Source organism: Oncorhynchus nerka, linkage group LG24 (genome assembly GCF_034236695.1).
Source record: "Oncorhynchus nerka isolate Pitt River linkage group LG24, Oner_Uvic_2.0, whole genome shotgun sequence".
NCBI classification, from domain to species: Eukaryota; Metazoa; Chordata; class Actinopteri; order Salmoniformes; family Salmonidae; genus Oncorhynchus; species Oncorhynchus nerka.
Genome location: NC_088419.1, coordinates 37,381,556 through 37,403,843, shown reverse-complemented (window position 1 = coordinate 37,403,843; position 22,288 = coordinate 37,381,556). Strand labels below are relative to the sequence as shown.

Here is a 22,288-nt window from a genome sequence, read left to right as displayed (position 1 = left end):
CCAATGAAATAATTTGGACATTTAGAAAGAAACTAACCTGTCTATTTAAGGTCCCACAGTTGACAGTGCATGTCAGAGCAGAAACTATACCATGAAGTCCAAAGAACTGTCCATAGATCGCCGAGATCTGTGATGAGGCATATATCTGGGGAAGGGTAGAAAACAATTTGTTGAAAGTTTTCAAGAGCACAGTGTTCTCCATCATTGGGAAACTGAATATGGGAAAAAAATATGGAACTACCCAGACCCAGCCTAGAGCTGGCCGTCCGACCAAACTGAGCAACCGGGCAAGAAGGACGAGGTGACCAAGAACCCAATGACCACTCTGACAGAACTACAGAGTTCCTTGGCTGAGATAGGAGAACCTGCCAGAAGGACAACAGTCTTTACAGTAGTTCACCAATCTGGGCTTTATGGGAGTGGCTAGACGGAAGCCACTCCTGAGAAAAAGGCACATGACAGTTGAAGTTTGCAAAAAGGCACGTGAAAGACTCTGAGATCATAAGGCAAACGATTCTGTGGTCTGATGAGACAAAAATGGAACTCTTTGGCCTGAATGCAAAGCACTATGTGGATGCTTTTCAGAGGCAGGGACTGGGAGACGGCTAAGGATAGAAGGAACAATTAATGGAGTGAAATACAAGCAAATCCTCGATGAGAACCTGCTTCAGAGTGCAATTGACCTTAAATGTCCCCAAGCATACAGCCAAAGCAACGCTGGAATGGCTTCAGAACAAGAATGTGAAAGTTTGTGAGCTGCCTAGCCAAAGCCCATTGAAAAGCTGTGGAAAATCTTGAAGATTGCTGTTCACCGTCGCTCCCCATCTAACTAAACAGAGCTTGAGGAAATCTGAAAGGAAGAATCAGCAAAGCTGATACAAACATAGTCGAGACAACTAAAAGTTGAAGCCGCCAAAGGTGCTTCCACAAACTATTGACTTAGGGGTGTGATTACTTATGTAAATGAGATATTTCTGTATTGAATTTTCAATACATTTTCATTGTGTGAAATAAAATCTGTTTAATACATTTTGAATTCAGGCTGTAACACAACAAAATGTGGAATAAGTCAAGGGTTATGAATATTTTCTGAAGTCCCTGTAGATCTCTACATAAGTAAATGGGTTTTTGGCTCCGGCTCTGGTTCTCTAGGGGTTGTTATCAAGGGGAAACCCATGTGTTTTGTTTCATTTGGGTGGTATGGGAATGATTAGAATGACATTGACAGGTATGACATGGGCCCACTGGTGTACTTCCTACTCCACAGTTCCAGACTGGCACTCCTGCGGCCACCGCCCAAAGAGCGCTTGCGGGTCTTCTGCTTCTTGTTGTCCCACGTTGTGGAATTGTCCGATGGCTGGGAGCTAGCAGGGCTGCTTGCTCCCTCCTCTGGCGTTGAGTCCCCAGCTATCTCAATGCGGGGAGGGTCCATCAGGTCTGTAATGCTAAAAGCAGCTGGTTCCGGCTGGCACATGACAGACTTGTCCTCTGTGTTCTGCCTGATGAGCCCGCTGGTGCCAGCCTGGATGCCCACAGACACCCGGTCCCCGGTCTGTGTTGAGACGTCACTGGCGCTCTCACGGCACAGCGTCCACATGTTGTAGCACTGGGTGAAATTGAAGAAGTTGCTGTTGAAGGTCTTGAGCTCGCCGCACACGTCCCTGCGCAGCTCGGCCAGTTCGTAGCGCATGGCCGAAATCTCTTCTTTCCACTGCATGTTGAAGGCGGCCACCATGTTGGCAGACTCTTTAAAGGCCTGGATGGCCTGAGGTATGGGGGGATCGGGGGCGGCAATGGAGGGGGCAGCAGGGATCTGGTAGGCAGGTGGTGAAGTCAGGGGGACAGAGATGGCTGTTACAGTGGAGCTTGTGCTGTGCTGGCTGCGAGCTACAGCGTTCTCCCTCTCCAGACGTTCCAACTCCACATAGGCCGAGGAGCTGGCCCCGTCGTCGTCTTCTATCATGTCCTCGTTTAGCAAAGAAGTGCCTTCCAGCACATCATATCCCTCTGGAAGACAAATTTGAATATGCAAATAGAGGGAGATTCAAAGGGAGGGAACAGCTGGAGTGTTATGTAACTGTGACGCCCAAATGTTCCAACCTAGAGTGTGCATACATATACCTACAATATGAATACAGTATGTGAGTAAAATACCACAACTACCCTATCATTCCAATGGATATATCAGATAAAATAAAATATCGTTGGAACAAGGATTTTGACTGGTTGCATTGAGAATATAGAGAAAGGGGTGAACAGCTAAATGATTTGTTGATCATCAATCCCCTGCAAATATGATCACCCTTTTATCAAATTATGCATTTGTGATCCCTTTATCAGATGCATTTGTGATTGTTGAAACTCGAAAAAGAGACCATGTAAAACTTAATGAAGAGGTGCTCTTCAGACACTGAAGTGGTCTCCATAATTAGAATGCTCTCTAACACAGCTCTATCTGGCATACTAAAATACGGAAAGGAATTATTCAGCCAGGTACACTGAGCCACTTGAGCGATGCATTTTGACTCACATACTGCAGGCTTTTCATGGTGTTTTTACACTGCCTTCTCACTCATCTGAATGAACATCAACCCTCCACAGTCTTTCCATCTTTTCACTGCACTGCACCATGGGAAGCGGAACCCCGTTGGTTCCTAGCATAAGCCATCATTACCAATCAGTTTCAAATGAAAATACCATTCTCTGAATTAAATCAAAGCATGGTTCTCTCCCCAAAAGAATTCTTAAGTGTTTTCCGATTGTTTCCTTTTCCTTTTTTTTTTGTGCAACAGAAAAGATGAAAAGGCAATGAAAAATCACAACTCAAGTCATTGGGCCGAGAAGCAGTTATGAACCCTATTGAACATATCAGGTCCCTCACCATGAGGTTGATTGGACCATGTGGAGTTCCCAGTGGCGGGTAAATCCCCCCCCCCTACAGGGCTGCACCAGGGAGGGGCTGCAATCCCACAGTCAAAGACAGCTGATAACTTCCACGCCAAGGGTCAACCCAGCCACATGTGGCCTTTAAAGAGGTTGACTTTCATAGGAAGAAAAAAACCCACAAGACTACTATGACAAATGCTCTCACATTTTGACTGTTGACAGTGACAATGTGATAACATTCAGTGCTATTTCATGGCTGAGGTACGAACACACTATGTGTTAGACTGGAAAGTACAGCTTTATCATATAGTTCCACCAATGAGTCGCTTTTAGCGCACTTGAAAATAGAGACACTTCAAACAACTCGCAAAAGCCAGTGAGGCACCATCATCACATATACAGTATACTTCTTGAATATTAATGCATATGAACAAGGAATTCAAGGCCTCTGAGTTTTGTGAGTTGTTCGGACCCCTGTTGGTTTCTCATTGTGTTTAAATCAGATTTTTCTATCCTGCTGTTCTATCAAAGTGGTCATTTTTTATCTATTGCTGAGAAGGCAGTGCAAAAAAACACACATATATATATATATATATAGCTAGATATATGTATGCGTGTTGTCATTAAAATACCTGTGACAGGCATCCAGCTGTTCTGTCCCCCTGGTTATCCTTCCAGAGATGCATGGCTGGTCAGATTGGGAGGGGGTGTTGCTCTTCATCCCAATGGGGCATCATAGGATCCCTTCCCCACTCAAGGGCCCCCGCTAGCCTTGACATTCTTGCGTTTTGGTTGGTAAGCGATTTAGAATTCAGATCTCATTTTCGAATTGTATAAGTCAGTGGCATGGCCAGTCAAATACTGTGGATCATTCACTTCATTTCAAGGCCACTATTCCCTCAAAAATGACACCAAATGGTCGATACCATGTCAAAAATATTTGCAATATGGCTTGAGATGGAGGCATCAGGTCACAGCCAATTATTTCCCTGAGGATCACTAACATATCCTGTTCCATAGCCCAGTCGGATGTGACTGTATTTGGAGAGAAAAAAGTCCTAGAGAACTACTCATTAAAAAACACAAATATATACAGAAAACGCTGGGAGTAACCGACACCCATTTGAGAGCCAATTTAGTGAGCCAATTGTGAAGCAGACAATTTGACCAGAGAGCTTATTGGGTGAAAGGAGTTCAGCAGGTAAGACGGTGGGATTGGAGGACTTCCTTGATCCTCAGTACTTCAGTCACATCGTAGGCTGAGGGGATTCTGACTGTGCAACCCAATTGAGCATGACAAGATAAACAAACAAAAAAACTCCAGATTGTACAAGAAAACAGGTAAACCAACAGAAAACAAACAAATGCAGAGGTCTAATACAATTGATTTTATAAAATGTGTTGATTTAAAAAAAAAAAATCCCGGTCATAATATTGTCAGATGAAAAAACGTCATATGAAATGATAGTATTTCAATAGGGTTCATAGCTTTACTCTTCCAGGCATACACCAAATGCACTAGATCAATTAGGTTCGAGGCAGCAGTGGTTCTGTTTGCACAAAGAACCAGATATGTTGATGCTTTTGACGATGACATTGTGTGTAAAATGTTGCACAAAACCTTCAAATCCCTGAATGTTTAATATCAAAACACAGCAAATACTGCAACAAATCGACTTGGTATCCTCACAATTACTAAGACGATGTTTACATTATTCTACATTGACATTTTCGTAATTTAGCAGACACACTTACAGGAGCAATTAGGGTTAAGTGCCTTGCTCAACAGCACACCGACAGATGTTTTCACCTAAGAGGTCAATCTAAATGTGAGATTTAGGACAATGAGAAAGTGTCTTAATACGTTGGCCCTACAGAGTAAAGTAGCTTTTGACATTTCTTTTGCGAGAGCGCTACTGTAGTCGAAACCTCTTCGAACCGTGTCAAACTTCAGGTCAACTGATCAATCTCCCTGAAACACATGATTGCCAGACTACCTGATGAAAGACCATTGAATATTATCTTCTGATCTGGCTACATCAAAAATGATCACTATTCCAAATGAAAGCTTAATTTATAGAATATCTCCAAATGTGGTTTTATGCAACACAATACAACAATATAGAATAACGTAATATATATTATGCACTCTGAATTGACTTTACTAGTAAGTTCCTTTGTGCAACCAGTACCCTATCTGAGTTTGTTGACTTACCGTATGTCGGTTACACATTTTTGATGTCTTGTGTTCTGTGGGCTTATAAGCCAAGAGAGACGCTAGTGTAACGAACTGGTCAAACAAAGCATGGATGGGGGAAACCGAAGACCTCTCGAGCAGACTATGAGCCTTCCTAATACTCTCTAGAGGTCTTTACAGCCCTCCTCCAACCACTGTTCTGTTTCACACTTAACCCTTCCCTACCCGACTCACACTCTCTACACACGACACATATATCAATGAGATTATCATGCTCAATACACAAGGCCTGTTTCTCTTACACATGCCAAGTGCTGTGAGTGTGACTGTCGTGTGTCATGGGTTTAACTTCTCATTGGGCTGGTTTGAATGAGTCCCCCTTCCCATCCTCTACTCCGGGTCCAGCTTTGCCACCGCCACACGTGACGAATCAGAAAGCGAATCAGAAAGCTAAAGCTAAGGGTAATGATGTATATGGACTGTGCAAAGCAACACGCTTGCAAGCAAATCCCTCAGAACACTCAGGATATGCAGAGGCAAGACAAACAAGAGACACACAACAGTGACAGTAGCCAAAAGGAAACGACCGGAATCATTCAACCCAGCATCTCTTAAAGCTCAAGGGTACCCCCCACTGTACATATGTAGGTATGTACGCATGTTATAGAATGTATGAGGAGTATGTTTTCTAAGCCTTCTCTCATTTTTCTTTTGAGGTCGTACTGTTACCTGTTGTGGATCTGAGAGTTGAAGTGACAGTGGAGGATGTCATTGAAGGCAAGCAGTCGTCGTCTTGGGAATACCCAGCCTGAATTGCACGCAGGTAACTGTGGCTTCGAGTGCGGAACGAGCCAGGCAGGTCCAAGGCCTCCATGGCCTGGGATTCTACTTCGCTAAAAACGGACTCGCAAACTGACTCAAACTGGCCATTGACCTCAGTCTCACTCACCTGAGAGACAAAAACAGGAATAGCAGTCCTTAATTTTTCCTCTTCCTTTCTCTTTCTCACTTTGACTCTTCCCCTTTAGCACAGTAAATATGAAGGAGTGTTAGCATGGGAAAGAATAAACAAGCAGATAGAACCAGCAAATGAAAAACAACAAAAACAATGCATCATTTTGGTATACCGTTTCAAGACGTACTATTCCACTGCAGGTCATCGTCACAGACGTACATACGTTACTACTGTGACAAAGGGGAAAGCAGGTGTCCTTTCAAGAACCTATTCAAAGGCAGAGATGACGGTGCAACGCAGTAGAAAAACGACATGCGGTTAACGGAATTTCAATGTAGCGAATATATATATATATGTCCATCGCAATGCACCCAATATAACGGCAGGCGGGAAGCCGTACTAACGTCATCTGTGTGAGGTGATTTTTTTTTTAATAGCACCAAGGTTGGTTGAGATATTGTGCCAAACGTGTATTCAAATCCATCTAGTCTATATTATGCAGTGCATAAAAGCCTGCTACTATGTAATAAAAATGACTGCAAAGGATGTATCAAATCATTGTATCTTGTACCTAATATTCAGCTGCAACGGACAAAAAGCATGCTTTATAGTATAACTCCTGCTGTTCAAATATAAAACATTGTCTAGACCGACTGAGCAGTTCAACACAACTTCTAGTAGTGTGCATGAACTTACTTAATGGCTAACTTGAACTTGTAATGGAATAAATATTCAAGTGAACAGATCTGTACAGTATGGTACTGCTTGTTTATGCAACGTCACCAATAGCAAATCTATGGACTTCACACGCGTAGTTCTGAAGATGTGCACTGAACATAGACAAAATAGGATTCATTGTAAATAAGCATTACCAATGACAACTCAACCTATCAATAAAACCTAATCCTGCAGACTATAACGGCTAAACATCTCATGGAGTGGGTGGGGGGGATCAGGTTGTGACTAATGTATTTCTGTAAATAACTATATTATTTTTGCCACCCCTTTAGCAAACAACAGAAGGTTCCACCCACTCTACCAACATGGTGGCATCTACAGTATCTCTCAATCCTCCTACTCCTCCAGGGCTCCTGGTGTTCCCCCTGTGAGGGGCCTGCGTGGGACTCACCTGGCTGACGCAGCTTGCCTGACTGAGGGTGCTAACCGCGCGCATGTAGCTCTGGTTCCGGGATCGGAACTGAGGGCCGAGGGGTATATGGTGTTGGGGGTAGTTGGTGGCTGGGTCCAGGGTGACACTGGGATGGGGCCGCATCATGTCTCGGGTGGTTTGCAAGTGGTAGCTCTGACTGTACAGAGAGAGAGAGACAGAGAGAGAGAGTGGATAGACAAATATGAGAGGCATTGTGAGTCAGACACAGGGCTGTGGTGGTCATGAAATTTTGTCAACCGGTTATAGTCATGCAAAAGACTGCCGGTCTCACGATAATTGACTGTTAATTAACAAACACGTTTAGCATCTCCAGGCCTCCACACATATTGTACAAGCCGCTGATGTGCGCCTTTGGAACATCTACATTCAAAAAAGTATCATGAATAAATGCAATATATATCATCGCAATAAATCTCTTATTTATTCTAAACATGATCATATTAAGAAAATGTATTTCAGAATATGAGTTGGCCTACTGTTTCTTATCTGGCAAAGCACCATACATTGGTTGTAGGCTTGTTCACTTAGCAGACAAGATACAAGTCCCGTGCCACTATTTTACAGAGGATGTTTCGACATTTTGTTACGTTACAAACTTATTCTAAAATGGATTAAATAAAAACCTTTACTCAGCAATCTACACACAATACCCCATAATGACAAAGCGAAAACAGGTATACATTTTTTTGAAAATGAATTAAAAATCAAAAACAACTTATTTATATACAGTGCATTCGGAAAGTATTCAGACCCCTTGACTTTTTCCATATTGTTACGTTATAGCCTTATTCTAAAATTGATCAAATTGTTTTTTCCCTCATCAATCTACACACAATACCCCATAATGCAAAGTATGTAGATTGGTGAGGAAAAAAATCCATTGAATCAATTTTAGAATAAGGCTGTAACAACAAAATGTGGGAAAAGTCAAAGGGTCTGAATACTTTTTGGAAGGACAATGACCTTTTATAGTAAGAAGAATGTCATTTAACTTAGCTGAATAAAATAGAAAGGATATTTTTCCCATTCCAGAGCGAATATGCATATGAAATGGCTATGTGGAGCTTAAAAGTGATCATTTGAAACACATCCTATACACTAGATTTAGAGGTTTTTGTCAAATGTGGTTGTTAATGATACACCCCTTAGAATGTCTTAGAAATCAAAACATATCTGGGCTGCATGATGCGACTACAGGCTGTTGACCATTTGCGATTTGCAGAAAAATGGCGCGCCGTAATCCTTGCCTCAGGCTGCACACGCTGTTCTCTCATCAAGTGATCTTATTTTCATCTGTCAGACTATTCTCAATGTAAATCCGGTCTTCACTTATGTAAAAATGAGTTTAGATTAGAATTGCCCATTCTCAAATGGGCAGGAACAGGGACAGGTGTATAAATACATGTCATCCGTATGCACTCGAATAGCGAATGGAGGCTGCCTTCCCGCCGGTTCACTTTTCAATCATGGATAGGCTGCTCCCATTTCATAGCAGAACATGTGATTAATATGAGCATCTGAGAAATAAATATAGTAGCAGCTGAGCTCCTTCTCTTGTTAAAGAAATGTCTGGGCTTATAAGAACACTTCTTTGGAGTTTGGAGCATAGCAAAGGTAACCATTCCATCCAGTGTGTATAATAATACCAGCCAGGTCACCCGGGATACAAGGCAGCTTTCGACGTCCCATCCATGTCCACTAGGGGCAACATTGAGCGCTGTTGCCTTCAAGTAGCATCAGCCTCCGATTACAGAAGTTGCAAGTTCAAATCCAGCGATAGAATGTTGTTTCGATTATATTTCTTTTAAGTCTATCCCAAACCTTAACCCTTACCTTAACCATTCGGAGGTAATGCCTAACCTTAAAAATGCAGAGTTAATGCCTAAACTTAACCTTAAAACACATACAAATGTTATATTTGGAACAAGTCGAAATTTGACTTTGAGAAACATGGGCGAACGTCTAATGTTGTCGTGAGACTAAGAGCTGCTTGAATAATACAGGCCACACTCAAAAGCTATTACTGGAATTAGTTTAATTTTGGAGTAGAGGCTAGACCAATTATGTACCAAAGACGTAAATAAAACGTTTATTGTTTTTCTGCCATGCCTTATATGGGGTAGGTTATGTATTGTATAATAGCACCATCATTATTTTAATTCCTGGGTTTTTGTATGCACAAGTGTATGCATAAGACCTAATATGTGTAACGGCTGTTGGTGGAAGAAGGTGAGGACCAAGGTGCAGTGTGGTACGTGTTCATCCCTTTATTAATGGAACTGAACACTGATTAACAAAACAACAACAACCGAAACAGGTCTGTCTGGAGCAGACACAAAAACAGAAAACAACTACCCACAAAACTCAGGTGGGGAAAGGCTACCTAAGTATGGTTCTCAATCAGAGACAACGATAGACAGCTGCCCCTGATTGAGGGCCAAACAACAAGGAAATCAAAAACATAGAAAATGAACATAGAATGCCCACCCTAGTCACACCCTGGCCTAACCAAAATAGAGAATAAAAAACTCTCTATGGCCAGGGCGTGACAATATGCGTATGTGTGTTTTGAATGAATCATCACCTTAGAAAGCGCTGTCTATTTCGTTGTTAGGCTTTAAAACAACATCCACAACGACCATATTTCCACTCAGTTTCAACCTGTTGTTGAACTTCTTTCTTCAAGTTGATCGATGAGGTGAGGTTTAAAAGCATGACACCGTTTTGAAGATAAGTGGTTTGATGTGATTTTTGATTGCATTTGCATTGATGTCAGAGTGGTAAGAGGGACAATAGAGCCCTGAGTACCAGGCCATTAGGACCTGATGCTCGTTAGTGAGTTGGGTACCACCAACGCATGTCCAGAGTTCATAAAAGGAGATTACCGTGACTCAAAAGTCACGTGGAATTTTACTGTGGTCATATCTCATGACTTCCGGTGTGGCGGTAATACGCTCACCACAACATCCCTGGAAAATGCTCAGGGCTAAAGACCCAACAATGTCACATACTGTTAAACAGGTAACCTGGCTTACATGTAGTACAGATGTATCCAGGTTATGTTGTGTTGTGGTGTGACCAGCAGGGTATTGGTGTGCCCAGCTTATATCGCTCACTGAATATAACACTGTACTTGCGGCAAAAGTGACATTAGCAGCATTATTGCAATCAACTCTAAACTATGATGACACGTGCAGATATCGAAAGCCCCAAAAACACGGGTGACTCGCTAGCCCAACAATTACAGTTTGCACATCCCACCTACACCTCCCATTAGTAAAATATAAGCTTCTCAGAGCTTCAGTAATAATGGAGCGTGGAAACGAGGCTTAATGTGTGTCTGTGTGTGTGGGACAAAAGCAGGAAGTGAGACAAAAGCAGGAAGTGAGTAGATTCCCAGTGATATGACGATTAAGCCGTGGGTGATCAAAGGATAGAGAGTCTGAGAGTCACACGGGACTGATACATGAAGGGCACCTCACCAGGTTCTCTCTTGCTCTCTCTCTGTGTGTGTGTGTGTGTATGAGTGCGGGTGTGCATGCGTGCAGACCTCCAGAACACAAGCAACTGTCCTGTTCTGGAAGGGTGATTTTCAAAGCCAGCTTAGAATAACAATAAAGCAAGACACATCTCAGAGGGAGAGCCAATGCATCCTCTGGGTCACAATCAGGACGGGAAGATATTCTGCTCTGACGCATTCAACAGTACAAGGTAACGAAAATGTTATCGTAACCATCCTTACTGCTTCCATGATCCCCTGCCAAGCCATGCTACATATCTAGCTGTACATTCTTTTGCTGGTGTCTATTTCTTTTTCTGTCCAATCATTCTATTATTTGTATTACAATATCACTCTGTACCACTATCCTTCTTCCTACAGCTTACCTAAAGTGTATTTATCTATGGAGTGTTGCCTGTCAAGAGGGGAATGAGTGCAAACAGGCACTGTACAGTTGGGTCCAAAATTATTGGCACCTTTGATAAACATGAGAAAAATAGACTGTATAAAATAAAATACAAATACTGAGTTATGTTGTACATTTATAATACAGTGGGGCAAAAAAGTATTTAGTCAGCCACCAATTGTGCAAGTTCTCCCACTTAAAAAGATGAGGCCTGTAGTTTTCATCATAGGTACACTTCAACTAACCAGAATCTTCCAGATCTGCCAGTCAACCAGAATCTTCCAGATCTGCCAGTCAACCAGTCTCTTCCAGATCTGCCAGTCAACCAGTCTCTTCCAGATCTGCCAGTCAACCAGTCTCTTCCAGATCTGCCAGTCAACCAGTCTCTTCCAGATCTGCCAGTCAACCAGTCTCTTCCAGATCTGCCAGTCAACCAGAATCTTCCAGATCTGCCAGTCAACCAGAATCTTCCAGATCTGCTAGTCAACCAGAATCTTCCAGATCCGCCAGCCAGCCAGGATCTACCGGAGCCTACTACCTGCCTGAGCTTCATCGCAGTACTGGGCTTCCTCTCAGTACTGGGCTTCCTCTCAGTACTGGGCTTCCTCTCAGTACTGGGGTTCCCCTCAGTCCCAGGCTGCCCCTCAGTCCCGGGCTGCTTCTGTCCCGAGCTGCCCCTCTGTCCCGAGCTGCTCCTCAGTCCCGAGCTGCCCCTCAGTCCCGAGCTGCCCCTCAGTCCCGAGATGCCCCTCAGTCACGAGCTGCTCCTCAGTTCTGTGGGGTTCTGGGTGAGGACTATTAGGCCATGGTCGGCGGCGAGGGTGGATTATCCCAGGACGCGAAGGGGAGGAACTAGGACATTTATGAAGTGGGGTCCACGTCCCGAGCCGGAGCCGCCACCATGGACAGACGCCCACCCGAACCCTCCCTATGGTTTTGAGGTGCGTCCGGGAGTCCGCACCTTAGGGGGGGGTTCTGTCACGCCTTGGTCAATATGTTTTGTGTTTTCGTTATATATTTTGGTCAGGCCAGGGTGTGACATGGGTTATGTGTTGTGTTTCGTATTGGGGTTTTATAGGATTTGGGATTGCGTATGATTTAGGGGTGTGTCTAGTTAGGCTTGGCTGCCTGAGGCGGTTCTCAATCAGAGTCAGGTGATTCTCGTTGTCTCGTATTGGGAACCGTATTTAGGTAGCCTGAGTTCACTGTGTATTTCGTGGGTGATTGTTCCTGTCTCTGTGTAGTATCACCAGATAGGCTGTAATAAGTTTCACGTTCCGTTTTGTTGTTTTGCATTTTGTATAGTTATTTCATGTATCTCTCTTCCTTCATTAAAGACATGAATAACCACCACGCTGCATTTCGGTCCTCTCTTTCAACAACAGACGAACGCCGATACACTTAGGGATACTGTCTTGCTGGAAACTTGCAGCCAAGTTTCAGCCTCCTGGGAGAGTCAATCAGGATTTTGGCTAAAATATCCTGGTATTTGTGTAAAGTTCATGATGCCGGTGACCTTAACCAGGACCAGTGGAATCAAAATAGCCCCATAATATTAAAATCCACCCCCATATTTTACAGTAGGGGTTCTGTTCTGCATATCCATCTTTCTTTGTAAGCAAAACCCACCATCGGTGTGCATGCCTCTATTTTCATGTCATCGGACCACAACACTGGTTCTAATCCAAGTGCCAATGCTGTTTAGCAAACTCCAGGTGTTTACATTTGTTGGATGAAATGAAAATGGAGCTCTTTGGTAACACACACCAGTGGTGGGTTTTGCATCAAAAGAAAGATTAGCAAAGCTCTTAGTCATGCATTTACACACGTTGTTGATGCACTGGGGTAGAATAGGAGCATGTCACAGCCAATCGTAACCAAGGAGTTATTCTTACTCTGTTGCCCAGCAACATCAAATGACATGTCTAAATCATGCATGCTCCCCCCAGAATGTCCCACTGCAGAGAGAGGTCACAGAGACATGAAATGGATATAACAGCCAGGTAAAATAATGTCATTGCTTTAGCAAGCTAGAGGTGTATACAGTATAACCACTGTAGGAGAGTTACTGTAAAACAAACAGGCAGGAGGGACACAAAAATGACAAAAACATTGTTGGCAGTGTCTGACTTTGATGAAATTCAACGATGAAAGCCGGGGGTTAGGGTTGAAAACAGCTTACAAAAAGCCTAGAGCTAGGGTTAAGTTTCTTTTAAATGGCGTGTCAAAAAGGCGGAAGCCGTGTTCAGGGTTTTGAAAGGGGGTCAAGATCCAGCCAAGATAAAGGTCAGAGCTTTTGCATTATTTACGGTAATCCATGAGCCACTATCGGAGCGAAAATATCATTTTAAATCCTGCCATCCAATCTAATGTCCAAACCAAGATTATGAGCACAGTTATTTAAAGTATTCAGTAATTATTCAGTAATGCAGCCAAATGTTTACCCAAAGCCATGTCAGTAATGCTGTGTAATATATAATTCACACCCGACTGTCATTCCTGTAACAATTCATAAACAATTGTTGCCTTGTCTGTAACAATCCCAAAATATATGACAGTATATTCTAGAGGTCGCCCGATTATGATTTTTCAACGCCGATACCGATACCAATTATTGAAGGACCAAAAAAGGCCAATACCGATTAATCGGACGATTAAAAATTATTATTTTTTTAAATGTATTTGTAATAATGACAATTATATCAATACTGAATGAACACTTATTTTAACTTAATATAATACATCAATAAAATCTATTTAGCCTCAAATAAATAATGAAACATGTTCAATTTGGTTTAAATAATGCAAAAACAAAAAGTGTTGGAGAAGAAAGTAAAAGTGCAATATGTGCCATGTAAGAAAGCTAACGTTTAAGTTCCTTGCTCAGAACATTAGAACATATCAAAGCTGGTGGTTCCTTTTAACATGGGTCTTCAATATTACCAGGTAAGAAGTTTTAGGTTATAGTTATTATAGGAATTATAGGACTATTTCTCTCTATACCATTTGCATTTCATTAACCTTTGACTATTGGAAGTTCTTATAGGCACTTTAGTATTGCCAGTGTAACAGTATAGCTTTTGTCCCTCTCCTCACCAGGAACCTGGAACACAATGACAACAGCCACTCTCGAAGCAGCGTTACCCATGCAGAGCAAGGGGAACAACTACTTCAAGTCTCAGAGCGAGTGACGTTTGAAACGCTATTAGCGCGCACCCCGCTAACTAGCTAGCCATTTCACATTGGTTACACCAGCCTCATCTCGGGAGTTGATAAACAGAGCAATGCTTGGCGCACAATGAAGAGATGCTGGCAAAAAACACGAAAGTGCTGTTTGAATGAATGCTTAAGAGCCTGCTGCTGCCTACCACCGCTCAGTCAGACTGCTCTATCAAATCATAGACTTAGTTATAACATAATAACACACAGAAATACGAGCCTTAGGTCATTAACATGGTCGATTCCGGAAACTATCATCTTGAAAACAAGATGTTTATTCTGTCAGTGAAATACGGAACCGTTCCAAATTTTATCTAACGGGGTGGCATCCATTAGTCTAAATATTCCTGTTACATTGCACAACCTTCAATGTTATGTCTTAATTATGTAAAATTCTGGCAAATTAGGTGGCCCAAACTGTTGCATATACACTGACTCTGCGTGCAAATGAACGCAAGAAAAGTGACACAATTTCACCTGGTTAATATTGCCTGCTAACCTGGATTTCTTTTAGCTAAATATGCAGGTTTAACAATATATACTTCTGTGTATTGATTTTAGGAAAGGCATTGATGTCCATGGTTAGGTACACATTGGAGCAACGATACGCACCGCATCGATTATATGCAACGCAGGACACGCTAGATAAACTAGTAATATCATCAACCATGTGTAGTTAACTAGTGATTATGATTGATTGTTTTTTATAAGATCAGTTTAATGCTAGCTAGCAACTTACCTTGGCTTACTGCATTCGCATAACAGGCAGTCTCCTCGTGGAGTGCAATGAGAGGCAGGTGGTTAGAGCGTTGGACTAGTTAACTGTAAGGTTGCAAGATTGAATCCCCCGAGCTGACAAGGTAAACATCTGTCGTTCTGCCCCTGAACGAGGCAGTTAACCCACCGTTCCTAGGCCGTCATTGAGAATAAGAATGTGTTCTAAACTGACTTTCCTAGTTAAATAAAGTTAAATGAAGGTGTAATTATTATTTTTTTAAACGGACAAATCGGTGTCCAAAAATAATCAGCCATTCCGATTAATCGGTCGACCTCTAGTATATTCATCTCTCACACTCCACACTTGCACTAGTTTGGTTTAAACATACCCTGGTAATGATAACCAGTACAGTGTTTAGAACATCCTCAGCCTCAAGCAGGAGTGATGTATGTGGCTGAGGGTGTCCTGAAACAGACACAGTAACCAGGATGTAGTTATTGAAAACCAGACGTACAGTAGCTCTAGTCGAGACATTAATGGGCCTACCTTTGGGGTTCTATGTGGGGTCTCTGCATAGCTGATTTGAGGACGAGGGCGTCGGGTCGGTTGGCCTTCTGGGGTGAGGTCTTGGGGCTGCCATCAGATTCGCCACCAGAGTCGTTGTCTTCTTCTCCCATGGCTTTGACGTAGCTGCTGCTGCGCATCCGCCGACACGGGATCTCCTCGTCCTGGTCCCCATCCTCTGGGTATCCACTCCACTCATCCTGAGGCACCTGTGGCAGAGAATAGGGTTGAATATTTTTTACATGGCTTAAATAATGCAATATTCAACAAAAACAGTTATGTAGGAATGAGGTTTGGGAATTAGGCCTAATACATTATCACAGCATATTGGCTATACACTTGGCCTGCCAATATTGTACTACCCAGACCATATTATATTGAGCTTTGATAACAAAATAGATCAGTTGGTGTAACACTTGCGAGGCAAGTGTTTAAGCAGAGCTTAAATTGAAATAATTCGCTTTTTTATTTTATTGGACTGAGCTATTGGACTGAGCTCGGAACTCAAAAATCTCCAACTTCAGCGTATTCAGAAAAACGATCATCCAACTCGGAATTCCTTCTAGAGCTCCGACTTTTCGAACTGAAGATCACTGATGTCATGATTTGACCTCGTATTTTTCAAGTTTTTTTGAACGCAGTATTAGTCTCAGTGGAGGGAAAGAGCAACATAGGGTCTGCCTCAGGGTCCCTGCTCCCTCCTTCCTTTCCTTTGGTGAGACTGACCAGAGAGAGGGGACACTGTCTTCTAACTGATGGCGAAACTCGAGTCGTACGGCATCTGCCTCATACACAAATTCATGTTGTTCCTATGAACACAAAAAGTGAAATAATCCTAGATATTAAAATAGACACAAGCTGCTAATAATAGCCTAATAAAAATGCAGGGCTATTGATACACGTGGCTACTCATTTCAGCTGCAGCGCAAGTGAAAGTAGCCTACAGAGTAGCTCGTTTTATGTTTTGTAATAGTGTTAAAAACAGTGTTGACAGTGCTGAATAAACATTAACTCACTCATAAAAATAGCAGCTCTTTGCTGTGTTCTTTGACGGTCTCTGTGGTCATGGTTTTAAAAGTTGTCCTAAGTCATACGTAGGGTCGTATCAGACATACTCGATTTTAGCCACAGATCTACTAGTCCGCCGGGTAGGACAAATTAAATAGTTCAAAACAGGAACACTTTGGCAACCCGGTGTGCAGAGCTTCTGAATCAAGCAATCCTACCGCCAGCAGTCCAACACGAATAATAATAGAAAAGGAGAGCAAGCCTTTATCGTTGGCTTTTCTGCAGAAATGTTTGGTGATCGACTATGAATGCCTTGAAGATTGCGATCGACCGGTTGGCAACCACCGCAGTACTCCCATTGTAATTATGACCTTATTACAAATCAATGGTGCAGGACATGCGGCCTACAAAGTTACAATTAAAAGTCTAGCAAATTGATTAAATTTGGAAATATAACAGGGCCTATTTTAGATTTGTATAATTAGTAGGCAGACTCATAAGTCGCCTACCTTTCACAATATGTCCCCTGGTAATTTGTAACGTGAGCATTAGTCTACTTCGTCTTTCTGTCTCTAAATGTTGCTTCATTCCCCTCCTCATTTTCAACAGTGAAGTTTCGTTGTCCTCATCTTCTTCGTGGTAATGGCATGCTTGAATCATTTAGGACTAGAATAAGACGCAGACGGCTTTCACTTCTCTTCACGAAGATTGAAAGGGTATGGGTGACAGGTACAAAATAAATAACTGATTAGTTTACCGCTATCACGCATTCTCTCTCCTCCCCGTCAGTTCTATTGGCTGCTGTATATAACATTCAGCAAATAAGAGCTTGTATCCCTCTTCCAATAGTCTGTTGGTAAACTATACGAAATGCAAACAAACAAAATCCAGTAAACTATTCTAGTCTAGCTTTTCGTGGGACTCGAAGAGCGAAGGAGCGTTTTTTAATGGCCAGCGGTGCACAGGTGCGTAATGCACAATAGACAGAGGCTATACACTTTTGCATAACCCATCATTCATTAGATATATGGCTTTACACTGCATTGAATTTATTACCTGAAAAGGATTATCTATTTTGGATGCAATTTGAAGGGAATTGATGCAGAGAGAGAGAAAGACGGTGAGAGCGTGCTCGCGTATGTACTGATTTAAAGCAACGATATTCAAGTGATAGGCTGCAAAAATATGTATATCTAATGTACAATTAATAAATAAGGGGACCACCGAAAGCCAGAAGGAGATGTATAAATTAGACGTGCATTCAGTCCTTATATTACTGTAACATAGGCCATGCTGCAGCAAATGTAGGCCTACCTGTCACAAGAACCGTGATGAGATCATACATGCATTGTGAACTGCCCTCCTCCTGATAAGCAGTATCTGGCCCCACCCTGAGCGTTGATGATTGATTATGCAGATAGCAGAGAGGCCATAGAGAAGCCAGATTTAGACATCTTGTATATACTGAACAAAAATAAAAACTAATGTTTCATGAGCTGAAATAAAAGATCCCAGAAATTGACCATTTGCACAAAAAGCTTATTTCGATCATATTTTGTGCACCAATTTGTTTACATCCCTGTTAGTGAACATCTATCCTTTGCCAAGACAATCCATCCACCTGACAGGTGTGGCATATCAAGAAGCTTATTAAACAGCATGATCATTACGCAGCTGCACCTTGTGCTGGGAACAATAAGGTCACTCTAAAGGTTACTCTAAAATGTGCAGTTTTGTCACACAACACAATACCACAGATGTCTCAAGTTTTGAGGGAGCGTGCAATTGGAATGCTGAATGCAGGAATGTCCCCCAGAGCTTTATTTCTCTAAAATGCATGTTTATTTCTCTACCATAGGCCAACTCCAATGTCGTTTTAAAGAATTTGGCAGTACGTTCAACCGGCCTCACAAACGTAGACCACGTGTAACCACGCCAGCCCAGGATCTCCACATCCGGCTATTTCACCTGCGGGATCGTCTGAGGCCAGCCTCCCAGATAACTGATGAAACTGAGGAGTATTTCTGTCTTGTTAATTAATTAATTAATTAATTCATCTGTTTTGTGGGGGGAAACTAATTCTGGTTGGCTGGCACCGCAGTGGGTAGGCCTGGTTCCCAAGCCTATTGCTGCGCCCCTGCCAAGTCGTGTGAAATCCATAGATTAGGGCCAAATGTATTTATTTCAATTGACTGATTTCCTGATGAACTGTAACTCAGTAAAATCATTGAAATTGTTGCACGTTACGTTTACATTTTTGTTCCATTTCACCTTATAATTGACAGTTTTCTCGTAATTATCTATCCCAGGAAAAGGGAATGGGTTTGGGCGGGAAATCTTGGTGTATCTCAGTAACCCATTTTCTGGTATTCAACCCTAGCAGAGAGCCCACCTCTGTCAGTCACATAGATCCAACTTGTCTGCACAGGTGAACATGTAGGATGTACTGTATTGTATGTTTTGTATGTCACACACACGCACACACACCTCAGCCTTGTATGCCTGCTCTCTTAGCAGTTCCTTTATTTGCAGGGACAATGGGGGCCAATTAGCCAAAGGATTGGGAGAGCTGACTCAGGCCAGAAAGAGTTTTCCCCAAACACACACAGGGACTCACTGAAGCAGAATGATCCCCATTCCCAGCCTCTGTTCTCCCCTCAGATTCCCCCCTCGCTCTCCAAAGGTCTAGCTACTCTAAATCTCCAGTCTCATTCCTCTCTCCTACTCCAAAGCCCTTTTTGTAATATTCATCTTTCTCTAACATTAAACATCTTGTATTTTAGCCAAAGATCTCTGAACCAGAACAATGGACAGTACGTGTGTATAGGCAGCTGAATAACAGCATGAAATATTTTACAGAAACAACTCAAAAGAAATGATCCTGGTGGCAAGATAATATTCTCTGTATGATAAGCAACAATTATCTCCAAAAACATTATATGATACAAATGTCCAAAGCACTTAAGTACTAAAATACACAAGAAATGTAGCAAAATATATTTTTTGTAAAGATGTTGTACCGCAGGCTACACCAATTCCCTTTCCACTTGTACTCCCATCTTGTACAGAAGGGTTATGAATATGACCCCCCATTGAGGCCCACTTGTGTATAGCATGGCTCTGAAGTCAGCACAAAGTGGAGTCAAACTTCCTAGGGAATGGAACTGTGGATTGCAGAATTCCAGCCCATTCCAGATTCCAAACAGGAAATGACACCACAAGCGCCTGTCGGAGTGGCGGGTCCCGGTGAGATGGGCTCAGTGTGATGAAAGGAGGGGTGTGAAAGGAGTGAGAAATAAAGGCATTGCAATCTGTCACCAAATGGCTTGTTTCATCTACAGGGAGGCTCTGTGGACTAGCTCCACTGTGCCCTGTTAAAATGTTGGGGGACAGACAGACAATCAATTCTTACATTCTTGTGACACAGGACCAATATGTTTTCTCATACAATGCCGGTTTAAGCACAGTGTTGGTTTGATTGAACCCTACCTACAGTGGCTGCCATTCATTCACCTGAGGCTGTGCTCATTACTTTTACGTTGACACAGTGTAGTTAATAACAAATTATTAATTCAAGCAGCAGACAAGTTAAGTGGCAAATAATCTTGGTACTATTATTAAGTTTCAATGTCAGTAATTGTTCTGGACAATGTGATTTAAAGTACCCTCTTTTATTTTACATACAGTGTTTACATATATATTTTTTACATACATACAAAAGCATATAGCTTTAGGTACCGCAGTGTACATCAACAAAAAATGAAACTCCACTGATTATAGGAACTATTGCTATGCAGTATCTAAGATAATGAGGACTTGTCCAGCGATTGTCTTTCCCATGGGCCACAACAGCAGTTAACAAGCCTAGACAAGCGGTGCATCTCAGTAAATTAATGTCCCGTTGTAGTAAAGTTGAAACTTATACTGTAAATTCACACGTCTCAGGGTCTGCCCTAGGGAGAAGAGTGTTACACAGCATAGTGAGTCAGGGGAGAAATAAAGTAATGGATTCCTCCTGAATCCTACAGTATGTCCATTTACTCCCCCAGATTCATTTGAAGGGGAATGTACTGTAGGCAAGTGTGTAGGTTGCAGCCATAGCAACTGGAGATGAACAAGCGACATTAACACATCATGCATATGCAACAGCGTAGCCTCGACTGTAAAGGGAAAAAAGGGGCCTGCTTCGACGAACAGCAGCACAATTAATAGCGATTAAGGGATTAAGGTTAATTACATAGTGGTGTATGGTGCAAACGAACACTTTGCCGTAAACATACACCAAAACAAAGTGGCTTGTGTTCTACTGTACGAGTGGCTCTAATTGGTGATGTCAAAGAAGGCCCAGTAACAGTCAAAATATTTTTTTCCCTGTGTTTTATATCACATTGTACAACAGCTGATGAAACTATCACTGTAAAAATGGGTCAGTTAAACGTATGTATTCCTTTACGGGTAGTGTGATGCGTAAGACACATTTTACTGGAAGTCATTAGTGGCTGTTAAAATGCATGATCCTTTCTCTCTCTTTCATTCTGTCGGAATATAACAGGATATAATGACTACGTGGAATGTGTCTCTCTGCTGATAGGAATGTAACAGGATATAATAAGGACTACGTGGAATGTGTCTCTCTGCCGACAGGATTATAACAGGATATAATAAGGACTACGTGGAATGTGTCTCTCTGCCGACAGGATAATAACAGGATATAATAAGGACTACGTGGAATGTGTCTCTCTGCCGACAGGATAATAACAGGATATAATAAGGACTACGTGGAATGTGTCTCTCTGCCGACAGGAATATAACAGGATATAATAAGGACTACGTGGAATGTGTCTCTCTGCCGATAGGAATATAACAGGATATAATGACTACATGGAATGTGTCTCTCTGCTGACAGGATTATAACAGGATATAATAAGGACTACGTGGAATGTGTCTCTCTGCTGATAGGAATGTAACAGGATATAATAAGGACTACGTGGAATGTGTCTCTCTGCCGACAGGATAATAACAGGATATAATAAGGACTACGTGGAATGTGTCTCTCTGCCGACAGGATTATAACAGGATATAATAAGGACTACGTGGAATGTGTCTCTCTGCCGACAGGATTATAACAGGATATAATAAGGACTACGTGGAATGTGTCTCTCTGCCGACAGGAATATAACAGGATATAATAAGGACTACGTGGAATGTGTCTCTCTGCCGATAGGAATATAACAGGATATAATGACTACATGGAATGTGTCTCTCTGCTGACAGGATTATAACAGGATATAATAAGGACTACGTGGAATGTGTCTCTCTGCTGATAGGAATGTAACAGGATATAATAAGGACTACGTGGAATGTGTCTCTCTGCCGACAGGATAATAACAGGATATAATAAGGACTACGTGGAATGTGTCTCTCTGCCGACAGGATAATAACAGGATATAATAAGGACTACGTGGAATGTGTCTCTCTGCCGACAGGATAATAACAGGATATAATAAGGACTATGTGGAATGTGTCTCTCTGCCGATAGGAATATAACAGGATATAATAAGGACTACGTGGAATGTGTCTCTCTGCCGATTATAACAGGATAAGGAATAACAGGATATAATAAGGACTACGTGGAATGTGTCTCTCTGCCGACAGGATTATAACA

The 22,288-nt window shown here is 42.2% G+C and overlaps 1 protein-coding gene and 1 long non-coding RNA gene across 2 annotated transcripts in view; one reads left to right on the top strand and one right to left on the bottom strand.

Annotated features, from left to right (window-relative positions):
• The window catches only part of LOC135564305 (uncharacterized), a 61,515-nt gene extending 53,589 nt beyond the window's left edge, over positions 1 to 7,926 (top strand). Inside the window, exons 2-3 of the long non-coding RNA XR_010460887.1 lie at positions 5,800 to 5,906; positions 7,049 to 7,926. This is a non-coding gene — a long non-coding RNA (uncharacterized LOC135564305). The remainder of the gene's footprint in view (positions 1 to 5,799; positions 5,907 to 7,048) is intronic.
• The window catches only part of LOC135564304 (disks large-associated protein 2-like), a 54,927-nt gene continuing 33,817 nt past the window's right edge, over positions 1,179 to 22,288 (bottom strand). The window contains exons 2-5 of the mRNA XM_065008867.1: positions 15,598 to 15,824; positions 7,168 to 7,345; positions 5,813 to 6,032; positions 1,179 to 2,007 (exon numbers count right to left, since the gene is read on the bottom strand). Coding sequence (XP_064864939.1) covers positions 1,211 to 2,007; positions 5,813 to 6,032; positions 7,168 to 7,345; positions 15,598 to 15,824 — 1,422 coding nt within the window. The 3' untranslated portion in view covers positions 1,179 to 1,210. The remainder of the gene's footprint in view (positions 2,008 to 5,812; positions 6,033 to 7,167; positions 7,346 to 15,597; positions 15,825 to 22,288) is intronic.